At 43.2% G+C, this 12,500-nt stretch overlaps 1 protein-coding gene across 1 annotated transcript in view; it reads right to left on the bottom strand.

Annotated features, from left to right (window-relative positions):
• LOC123505374 overlaps window positions 1-2,006 on the bottom strand; it is a 2,062-nt gene extending 56 nt beyond the window's left edge. Inside the window, exons 1-4 of the mRNA XM_045256593.1 lie at window positions 935-2,006; window positions 695-848; window positions 415-554; window positions 1-262 (exon numbers count right to left, since the gene is read on the bottom strand). The exon at window positions 1-262 is cut by the window's left edge and continues 56 nt beyond it. Of these exons, the coding sequence (XP_045112528.1) occupies window positions 1-262; window positions 415-554; window positions 695-848; window positions 935-1,078 (700 nt within the window). The 5' untranslated portion in view covers window positions 1,079-2,006. The remainder of the gene's footprint in view (window positions 263-414; window positions 555-694; window positions 849-934) is intronic.
• Window positions 2,007-12,500: the final 10,494 nt, after the last annotated feature.

Raw genomic sequence — 12,500 nt, 5'->3', positions numbered from 1 at the left:
TAGCGGCATGGGTGTTGAAGAGGACCAGCAGAGGCCGCCTGGCGCCGCGGGGTTCATGATGGAACATGAGAGATAGAGGGCGCCCTTCTGATGTCACAGCCGTTACCTGCAAGTTGATACGGGTGACATCCTGCACCGGCCCCCCCTGGCCCGCCACCACGCAGTTCCCGAGCTTGAACACCCGCCATCCGCTGCTGTGCGCCGCGATGTGCTGCCGTCCCACCACCGGCTGCTCCTCTGATCCCAGCCATCGCACCTCCAGCTGCCGACAAGTAAGGAAAAAGGTTGTCTTCACGTGACACTGATTTAGTCAGCAGTAGCGGACAAGTACTTCACCAACCTGTCTGTCTCTTTGAAAGTTATGTTACACGAATATTGATCAGAACTGAATGAAAGGTAGGAGTTGTAGCCGACCATGTATGTGTTGTGATCCAGGAGGTGTCGCTGCTCTCTCGGTAAGCGCGAATGATAGACATGGAATTCCACCTCCAGTACTTCTTCATCGTCCTTTAAGCCCGGGAGAGAGAAGGAAAAGATTTCTTCTTTTCCTTCATCTGTTTGAAAATGAGATATTTGTAGCAGCAAACACTGCAGACCACATAACATGGCTTCAAGTGTAATTCACATGTAATTGCTGTTTTCAGATGAATTACAGTATTTACAAAAAAAAAAAAGGACTGAAGTAGCAGCCGACCTTTTTCTGAGAAAGACCTGACGATGGTGGCGCCGTAAGGGCCGGGAACCCTCGTCAGACCGTTGGCATCTGCCACTTCGTTGTAGAGATCCAGCATGTACTGGGGCGGCTCTGAGTGCCAGTGACGCACACCGGGTTCCGATAGACCAAACGCCTGAGGGACAACATGATATGAGACAGAGATTAAGAACACATGTCACGATGCTTATTCAGTTACTGATAACACTTTAGGCGGTGCACCTTCAGAAGTTGTGACGGGGACACTTCAGAGTCTTGTGCCAGTGTGGGTGAGGAGGGCAATGGCAAGGACGGGAGGGACGTGACGCCCACGACGGCGATCACCACCACCATCAAATTAGCTAACACTGCCATCCTCCTTTCCATGATCCTGACGAAGCTGAAGCACCTGAATGTGCCCGTGGCGGCAGATGAAGCAAGTATGCACACCTCCTCGCTGTCACCGGCTATTTACGCAAGGTGAAGATGCGGGGGCCGTGACTTAAACCTTGGGGGCGGGGCCGTCTGACGCCGCGACCCATCGGTGGTGCCACTTATGGCCGCCAGCCTCCCCGGACCCAGGACCCACAACCTAGGGGGATGCTGCAGCCATGTCCTGGCCTGGGAATCCCGAGTCACCTGCGTCCCCCTCGCCACTAGATAGGCCGAGTGGCGCCAAGGCTCACTACCAAACGTGGCGGCACCCACGAAGGTCGTTTGTTACAGCAAAACCTGACGACCCTCTCTAGGTCGCCATCTTTCTCCTCTGCGATGAATGTTTGCTCCTCACCCTGATGTGGCACTCAACACAAGTGAATGATCTGCTATAGTCACACTAAAGGGAGGCGGAGGATCAATCATCACTTTCCTTTACTTTCCATGGGTCCCGCTTCCGATAGCAACGGGTTGTTCCTGCAGGACTCCGGGAGTGAGTCATCCTGGCGCCCTGGAGCCGCCAGCGCCAGGGCACAATACCACCTCGACTTATAAGGCTGGGAGCGGCCACCCGTTTGTCACTCAGAGTGAAGCAACGTAAGGGTCTAACAACTTGATACTAGGACAAGTTTGACGTCATTATATGAAATTACTAAATGCATGCTGTATTACTCGTAGCATTGCCAACAAGACGTCAGCATGTGTTAATATTATCTAAGCTACGTATATTAGTTAGGCTGAAGAAAAGACCATCGTGCGGAAAGCCAACGATTCTCGCATTCATTATTGAATCTTTCTGTCACACTCGTGAGTGTACATTTCTTGCGAGGGAAATTTTCATTACCATCAACATGATGAAGGAGAAATGGAAACCGGCGGTGCTTTTATTATTGTACAGGTCCACGGTGAGGTGTGAGGTGCTCAGCGGGTCACGGTGCATTAATGCTGACGACCTGGCGCTGGGCCACGTCACACCACGGGGCGCCTCGGCTGTTCACGAGGTCACGAGGTGGGGGGGTTACTGTCTGGATTCCAGGGACGCTTGGCGCTGGTGGTAGCTGATAGTGTTATCAGCTGGCGGCGGCTGGAAGGACGCGGTGCTGGCCGTGGACGGCGCCACGCTAAGTGTTGCACGTGCGGGCCGGACAGTACAGCGATATTTTCATTGGTAGATTTTATTTCTTACTTCTGACACTATACCTTAATGGTAAAACACTTTAAGGAGCTCCCGGTGGTTGATGTGGATTTATTATTATTTTTACAATGAATTAAGGATTTTCTTTTCGCAATAAAAATGCATTAGTAATTTCTTATATAAGTTTCATTGCTAAGTGTGGTGTGTGGCGCCACCATGGCGCCTCTGGAGCCCGCACTCCTCTTAATGTATTGCCACTGCCATTGTAATGCGTAGTTTACTGATAGTACAGCAGAAAGTACTGTTTCCTTCTCCGTGGTGATGGGATACCACCACTGATTCAGAATAGCTCAATTTCATAATGGTTAGTTTCTTATTCACGTGGACTCCAGCGCCGACGCCAATCAAAGCACCCAGCGCCCGAGAAGCGCCGCGCCCCGAGGAGCACGACACGGAGTCGTGGCTGAGGACCGGCGACAACCTCAACATGTATATTTGCCATAAAACTGACAATAATCGCTTTGTTTATGAAGAAACCATGTTATGAACATGTAGCTATACACTATATATATTCGTTTCTCTTTCTCTCTCTCTCTCTCTCTCTCTCTCTCTCTCTCTCTCTCTCTCTCTCTCTCTCTCTCTCTCTCTCTCTCTCTCTCTCTCTCTCTCTATATATATATATATATATATATATATATATATATATATATATATATATATATATATATATATATATATATATATATATATATATATATATATATATATATATATATATATAGAGAGAGAGAGAGAGAGAGAGAGATATATATATATATATATATATATATATATATATATATATATATATATATATATATATATATATATATATATATATATATATATATATATATATATATATATATATATATATATATATATATATATATATATATATATATATATATATATATATATATATATATATATATATATATATATATATATCTCTCTCTCTCTCTCTCTCTCTCTCTCTCTCTCTCTCTCTCACACACACACACACACACACACACACACACACACACACACACACACACACACACACACACACACACACACACACACACACACACACACACACACACACACACACACACACACACACACACACACACACACACACACACACACGGCCCGGTACCTCAGTGGTTACAGCGCTGGCTTCACAAGCCAGAGGACCGGGGTTCGATTCCCCGGCCGGGTGGAGATATTTGGGTGTGTCTCCTATCACGTGTAGCCCCTGTTCACCTGGCAGTGAGTAGGTACGGGGTGTAAATCGAGGAGTTGTGACCTTGTTGTCCCGGTGTGTGGTGTGTGCCTGGTCTCAGGCCTATCCGAAGATCGGAAACAATGAGCTCTGAACTCGTTCCGTAGGGTAACGTCTGGCTGTCTCGTTAGAGACTGCAGCAGATCAAACAGTGAATCACACACACACACATATATAACACACACACACACACACACACACACACACACACACACACACACACACACACACACACACACACACACACACACACATACACACGCGCACATATACACACACGCCTGCCCAACTCACTCTGTCGAAGGTAAGCTTCTCCGTCAGGCCTATAGACCCACTTCCCTGAAGCTCTTGGTGTCAAGTCTGCATTATTAATGAGCGAGCATGAGTTGTGAGAGGTGGGCAAGTACATAGTAGCCACTTCTTGTAAGGCTGCCACCAATATGTTATGGTTAGGTTGCAAGAGAGAAACAACCTCCAAAATACTCTTGTTGTATTTGCTCGTGAGTACAAAACAGAGGCCAGGCACAGAACAACTGAGACAGCAGCTGCGTCCGAAATCAAGCATCCAGCAACTAAGTAGCGACTGGCGAGCAAGAAACAAAACAGACATGCCCACAAGGCGGTGCGTGACAAAAGGAGTCATGTGATGTGTGTTACAACAGTGGACGTGTCATATAGCATGTTTCATATAGCCTCTCAAGACAAAGACAAATATATATATATATATATATATATATATATATATATATATATATATATATATATATATATATATATATATATATATATATATATATATATATATATATATATATATATATATATATATATATATATATATATATATATATATATATATATATATATATATATATATATATATATATATATATATATATATATATATATATATATATATATATATATATATATATATATATATATATATATATATATATATATATATATATATATATATATATATATATATATATATATATATATATATATATATATATATATATATATATATATATGTGTGTGTGTGTGTGTGTGTGTGTGTGTGTGTGTGTGTGTGTGTGTGTGTGTGTGTGTGTGTGTGTGTGCATGCAGATGAAAGATAGACAATGATACCAATAGTGTATAATGTGAAAGGCTACCATGACAGGCAGCAAGTCAGTGCACCCAAGCACGGCAAAGGATGGGCGACCCACATGGTGCTCTCCCCATCTGTCACAGCGACTAATGCAGTCACACCGCTTCACATTAGTCTTCCCATACCGTGCCTCGAAGCATTAGTAATGTGTATTAACATATAAGGAACTTCAAGATAATTCAGAAAAATATTTACAAGAAAGAAGAAGGAATGAAAGAAAATGCAGCGAAGTTTAACCTTAGGTCGAAGTGGCGCAATATTCCTCTCTGAAAAGTTTTTTACGTCATATATAATGAAAAAAAAAAAAAGGGGAAAGAAAGAGGAAGGAGGAGCATGTCCCACGATTTTTGTTGTTGTTTTTGAAGAGGGGGTGGGGAGCGGCGCTGCGTCGTGGGTGGCTGGAGACTTTGAGGAGTGAGTGCCTCCATCTGTTCCGTGTTTGATGACTTTGCGTGGCCCTAGGTGGCGGAAGCACGTACTGCTTTGTTTTTTAGACTATTTTCTTTGTTGTAGTGATAGATTTAAGGTGCATTGTTTGAACTTCCCGCACAGTGCTGTACAGGGGCGGGTGGCGCTGCCATCACGCACAGCACATCGAGGGTGGCGTGCACCACCTAACGGAAAAACAGCCTGGCCAAGGTATGTCTCAGATCATAATTGTATACTTCATAAAGTTCTGTTAGAACTTTTTGGAATTCCTAAAAGTACCATTATTTCTTTCACTTATCACCAGCATTAGTATGTCATGTTTCTTTTTTTTTAATGGGTTAATTACCTCCATGTGACAACTGCCTCTGTATTCATGTCCCGTTATACATATGATAAGTGTTGTTTGTCAATACTGTAAGGGAAACTTGGCGTGGTGTTGACCTTCTGTGCAGCAGCGGCAGCTCGGTGACTTACAGCGAGAAGGTGAAAGCTGGCCACTTCTACTCTGCCAACCTGCCTGATCTCCTGGGCTTGGGAGGCGCTGCTCATGGCAGGTCAGGTCAGGGTCTCACATGAGCCGCGTTAGCGACGACAAATGACTGCGATTGGCAGCAACGACCTGAGACGGCCGCTATCGCACCGCTGCATCTTACATCAACACTTGGCTGCCACTTTTTGCTGCTCCTGTTGCCGCACCTCTGCTTCACGCATTCTTCCGCAACCAACACCGGTTAACTTCTTCAAATAATATGGATGTGTAGGTGTAATCTCCTTCACATAATCAAGTATATGTTATTGTTTTTGTTATACAAATTCAAATTTATTCTGATTTTGTACAGATTTTTTTCCAAAAAAAAAAAATCAACTATAAAGACAGTTTGTAATGACATCTAATTATCCCTTTCTATACACGTGTGGAAGCCCGCACATGTCGGTGAAGCAGAACTAGAACACATCTGCCTCTAGAACCCGTCTTGAAACGACCTAGTTTCGGGTTGACGAGTTGCTCCTTCTATTAAGCGCTATCTTCCTTATGAGGGCGGGTAGCTCTAGTGTGGCATGGTGGGTGCGGGGCCACGCACTACGCTCACTTTTAATTAAGTAAAGCCACGAAGCCAAACCTGGAGGCGGAGTGATGGGTATCGCCCCGCTGGCCTGTCATCTAACCTCGCCTCGCTCATTAATGACCAACTTGCCTACCCGCCCAATGCCTCTCACCCAGCCATTATTTTTCCCTATAGCATACCAAACCCACCCAAAGATTCACACACACACACACACACACACACACACACACACACACACACACACACACACACACACACGCACACACAATAATATTTGTGTATATGAGCGAGAGAGAGAGAGAGAGAGAGAGAGAGAGAGAGAGAGTATATGCGACAACCTATGGTGGCAGCAACAGTAGCAGTATATTGCGTGGTAGCCTTATGTATACTCCCCGCCAGGGAGGGTTGACTAATACTGCTGCTCATGAGTTATTTGAAAAAATATAAATAGTGATAATGATAATAAGTAAAATAATAAAAAAAAAAAATTAAGCAACAGTAATAATTTGTATGATGGCTTATGCTTCAAAATATAAGAATCATATAAATTGATTCACTGTTTAGCCTGAATATGAAAAATAGATGAAATTAGCGGGCAAGCATCCTTCTGTAGTGCTTGATGTGTTCACCTTAAGTCAGGCGCCCACCATCTATGTTCGTGTCCTGACTGACCACATTACGCTCCCTGAATTGCTCATCATGACGTCATGCTCAAGAAATTTCGTCCGTCGCCTGATGTCATCTGGAGGCCTTATAATGAAGTAATAGCAGACCAGCGGCCGCATGACGTCATTGCTTTCAGGTGAGCGCCGCGCCTCGGCCAGAGCGGTGACTGGCTATACGTACTGTAGTGTCAGCACCGGCGTGAATGTGTCACTGAAGTCAGCTAATAATTACAATATTTCACCTCATTTGAATAATTTTTAATTAATTTTATTATTGACAGAATATTTTAATGCATTCCACCCAAAACAATTTGTAAAGATCCATAATTTTTGAGTCATGTGGTGATCAGGTCAGCCGTCATGTCGACCCTGTTGTATTGTCGTCAAACCTCTTTCTTATGGCAGTCCTGTAGGTCAGCAAACACTTTCCCCATACACTATACTGGCTGCATCCTTAAGGCTAATTATGATACGCGCATGAATAATGATATAATAAAGTGATGTACCTCTCCAGAGGTTGCATAGAATTTACATGTTTTATTTACTTTTGTCACAAGTGGCTATTTTAGGATATGAAACGTCTTAGAGAGGGCTAGTCCATAAAAGCTGCCATGCCCCGCATTTCAACGTACGTAAGTGTTAATTTTTTTTACTGCGCTCCAGCCTCGCGCGATGCATCACCTAGTCTTTGGCTGCACCACGGAAGGTAAATAGGAATACAGCTGTCATTACTACAGCAGGCGAACACAACAACGCGATACAAACCATAGCTGCTGCTGCTGCTGCTGCTGCTGCTGCTGCTATTGCCCGGATTTAAGCAATGAGGCATGACGTCATGTCTTATCCTGTAGTCCCTCGCTCCTCCTGGTGATGAGACGCCTCTACCTGTATGCGGCAGCTTTTAATGAACACGCTCGTCAGAAGGCCTCTTCACATTAGGAACAAATAAATCAACAAAATATGTAAAATTGCTAATGCCCACCGTTTAGCCTCGTAAATACACTTTATTGAGAAATAACATTTGTAATTTTTAAGTGTTCGTACCCGCACAAATGTTTTCTTTTCAACAATGCAGTGTAGATATACGAACTTTTTCTGTATGTATATATCTAATTTATTAATCTGTTGATGTGAGTGATCAGAAGCATCATAATATGTACAGTTTGTGTACTGCAGAACTCTACAGACAGGCGGCTGGCCTTGGTGGCTGCTTGGTAATTGTCACACAGGTGCGCCAGCCACGGAGAGACATGAGGAGGGAGAGGCGATGGTGTCACCTACTGACATCACTCTTTCATTAGCCACACACACACACACACACACACACACACACACACACACACACACACACAGACACACACGCGCGCGCGAGTAGCGAGCAAGGATGGCACACATCTTAAAGTGGTAAGTAGGATTGGTGGAAGGGGAAGAGAGATAGGGATGGAAACGGGCAGGCTCATTGTGTCAAAGGCTGATCACCCATTGACAGACTCCATTAAAAGAGAAGTCACTTGTCACTTGTCTAGGAATAAAGTACATATATGTTCTTAAAGGATGACAGGCAAACGTACAAAATGATGGTATTCGAAAACTAGAATATGTTTTTATGTGCAAAAACAATCGAGGTACTGTAGAATTAATATTGACATTTGGAGACACATAGCGTCACGTATATTTAAAGTTTGCCCTATTTGGATACCATTAGTATTTCGAGAATTTTGAGCTGTTGATATTAAGAACATCAATCGTGAACCACTTAGATTCTTTTCCGGCATCGAGTCTAATTTTGCTCTGAGGTGTCTGGCTCCTCTTACTGACCTCCCTCTCCCTCTCGTCCGTCTAGGATCTGTCCGTCCCAGAGGTGAAAGCCCCACAGGTGTTATCAACATACTGAACTTCTGCTCAATGATTGCTGATGAAAGATTGCAAACTGAGTTTTTGCCAACGGTATTTTGCCTCATGATGAACTCGAACCTCGTCGGGAGACCATTTTTGGCAAGAGAGGTTGCTAGTATTTGTTTCTGGATCCTGCTGGTCTTGGCTCCTCCTTGTGCTCCGCCTTCCTCTCTTCTTCGTCCCTCCTTGCTGCCAGCTGACCACGCCCCCAGCGTCCCCGTCGTCAACTGCTCAACTACTCAAGTAATGCTCTGTGTTGTGTAAAGAGCGATAATTAAAAGGAAAGGCTTTATTGGACTTGATGCCTATCTACTGCATAAGGGTTATTAAGGCAGACATGTCAGCTTGTGGCCAATCCTTAGCTGGGGATGAAGAGAAAGCACCACCAATCTCACCACGAGACTGCTGTGGGTCAGGATCAAACTAGCGCCATCACGACCACGAGCCGACCACTTACTATTTACCATGGTTGATGAAAGAAGAACGAACCGCTGTCTGCTCCGTAAGTTTCTCGAGATCTTGACGTCTTGTGGATGAAAGAAAAACGAACCACTCTCTGCTCCACAAGTTTCTCGAGATCTTGACGCCTTGTGGATGATATTTTCATTATCTTGCACTCAATTCCCCCGTCCATTTACGCTCATCAGTGTGCCACAGTGACGCCACATTAGGCCATTAGGTTGATGGATGGGTAGATAAACAGAGATAGGTGGATAGGTAAGTAGATAATGAATAAATAGACAAATTCGTAGATAAATAATTTGATAGATAAGAAGATAGATATGCATATTCCTCTATTTATTATAATTCATCCTAGTGTATTATAAAAAAAACACTTATAACAAGAAAGGTGATGAAAATAGAAAATGAAAGAAATATCATAGTCTACCTTTCAGAGATCTCGTTTTTTTTTTTTTTTTTTTCTTTTCCCCACGGGAGGTGCAAACATTCGCTGTACATACATTTAATATTCAACTGTTTCGCCAAATAACCATAGGTGGATGCGATAACGAAATGAAAGGTGTCACAATAACCAATAAATCGATATATGAAATTTGGGTACTACTTTGATATGTGATCTACACAGTCAACGCGATCTACCACAGTTAAATTCTACTTTGGTGAACGATATCCATGTTTCATTGATTCATTATAACCTAAATAGAATATTCTACATATACACATGTTTAAAAAAAACTGAGTTAATAAAGATAATAGTTATAACAATGATAATAGCACATCAATAGTTATGAAACAAAGAGGTAGTGAAACGTACTTAGAGGCAGAGACAATATTTGAATTACGAATACTATTACAACTACATTACACCTCAAATGAAATATGCAAATTTAAGAAATCATAACACTGTTTCACACTGATGTGGAAAAATATGTAGCTACCTCATATCACCCGAAATTAAACAACAGCTATGTATTAGAAAGAATGCTGGACTTTTTATCTCAGAGGACTTGTATTTTAAATATGTTATCATATGAGTAATGTAATTCAAATAAATAGATAAATAAATAACGATGATTACGATGCGCGTGACGGAAATAACGATGCGAGTTTCCACGATAACAATACGAGTTTCCACGATAACGACGCGATTTTCCACGATGACGATGCGAGTTTCCACGATAACGATACGAGTTTCCACGTTAAGGACGCGATTTTCCACGGTAACGATGCGAGTTTCCACAATAACGATACAAGTTTTCACGATAACGACGCGATTTTCCACGATAATGATGCGAGTTTCTACGAGTTTCTACAGTAATGATGCGATTTCCCACGAGTTTCCACGATATATACGATGCGATTTACACGATAACAATGCGATTTTCCTCGAGTTGCCACCCTAACGATAAGAGTTTCCACGATAACAATGCATTTTTCCAAGAGTTTCCACGATAACAACGCGATTTTCCACGATAACGATACGTTTTTCTACGATAACGATGCATTTTCCTACGATAACGATGTGATTTACTACGGTAATGATGCGAGTTTCCACCATAACGACGCAAGTTTCCACGATAACGACGCAAGTTTCTACGATAACGGTCCGGTTTCAGTTTCTACAATAACGAAGTGTTTCCACGATAACGTGGCGGGCGTAGTGATACCTATACGCCATATTGGTATAATGATCTGCACAGACACCAGGACGAACCCTTCCTCCCAAAGGGTCCGCCCCAGCAGTCCCATGGGTGTGAGGGCAGTGTCGATGCAACCTTGCCGCGCCTCACACTGTTCGCCATTAGCAATGACCCGCTACACACCACGCCCCAGCCACTGTCATGTAGTGAGCCCTCTCACCCCTAAAGGACTCTCCTCGTCCTGCCAGTGTCTGGTGCATGTCGCACAGCGTGCCACACACCACGCCCCAGCCACTGTCATGAAGGGAGTCCTTTCACCCCTAAAGGACTCCCCTCGTCCTGCCAGTGTCTAGTGCATGGTGCACAACGTGCCCTCGTTCATGGCGAGTTGTTCAGCCCGGTGCCATCACAAGCCAGGGATCCGTATACACCCTCCTCCACCAGACTATGGAATGAGCCCCTATCACCTGTTTAGGACTCTCCCTGTCTGGTGAAAGGCAGGCATTAATCTCATGTTCATGGTGTCCCCTTGCCTAGTGTGAGGCGCTGCAAGTGGATGACTATAGTGAAGCTTGAGGCCGCCAAGGAAAAGTAGGACTTGCTGCCAGTAGATAAAAATCACGGAAGGGAGCACAGGTCATACATCGAGACATTGTCTCTGTCAGAGTGCAGTGTGCTGTACCACGTATACTGTACGTAAACCACCTTGTTGAGTTGGGACAGGAACTTTGACACTCCAACAAACATCCCACTCATGTTTCAAATTCTCTAATCAGATAGTCTCTCGAAACCAAGATAAGTGTCTTCTTTATATCTTGAAAAAAAAAAAAATTCTCCATGTTGTAGACCACAAGATGAAGCGTAGACCGCAAACCAAAGGAGCTTTATTGACACGTAGACCACATACCAAAGGAGCACCGAAATTTGTATAAGTATAGTATCTCATTGATAACAGATGTAGCAATAAATAGTTATCATAGACACCTACTGTATACTACGGACGCTACCATCACTTGTTGTGGTAGTGGTTATAACAGTGGCGTTGGAGTGTTTGGACCAGTTTGGTATTACTGTTCAGTCTTCCCACACACCTAGAGAGACTCACACACAGCGCAGACACAAAACCAACTTAAATACACTCAAACAAACGCAGTACATACATACACACAAGTGAAAAGTGTTGCAGCAAGACAAAGGAGTAAACCAGCAGTGCAAGTCATCCACAGTGTCTTATGTACGTTTATTTCGAATATTTTTAAGGTACTAATTTACTTTTAGTTGTTATTTTTTTATTTATTTATTTATTTATTTATTATTATTTTTTTTTTTTTTTGCATATACTGCATAGTTATCATAGGCATTTATACTATACACACATACTGCCTTCACAGACATACCTTCTGCTACGGGTTGAAGTGGCAGTAGTGGTCTAGTGGTGGTGTTTGTGGCAACAGTGGTGCTGGTGGCGGTGGGCTATACTGACCCATACACACTTACACACAGGCATGAATACTTAAGACATTCTTATATACCGAAAACACTCATATACACACTCAAAACACATCCAGAACGTGGCTACACACACACACACACACACACACACACACACACACAC

This window comes from Portunus trituberculatus, chromosome 18 (assembly GCF_017591435.1).
Source record: "Portunus trituberculatus isolate SZX2019 chromosome 18, ASM1759143v1, whole genome shotgun sequence".
Classification (NCBI taxonomy): Eukaryota; Metazoa; Arthropoda; class Malacostraca; order Decapoda; family Portunidae; genus Portunus; species Portunus trituberculatus.
The sequence above is the reverse complement of the archived record's forward strand: the minus strand, read 5'-3'. Positions and strand labels throughout refer to the sequence as shown.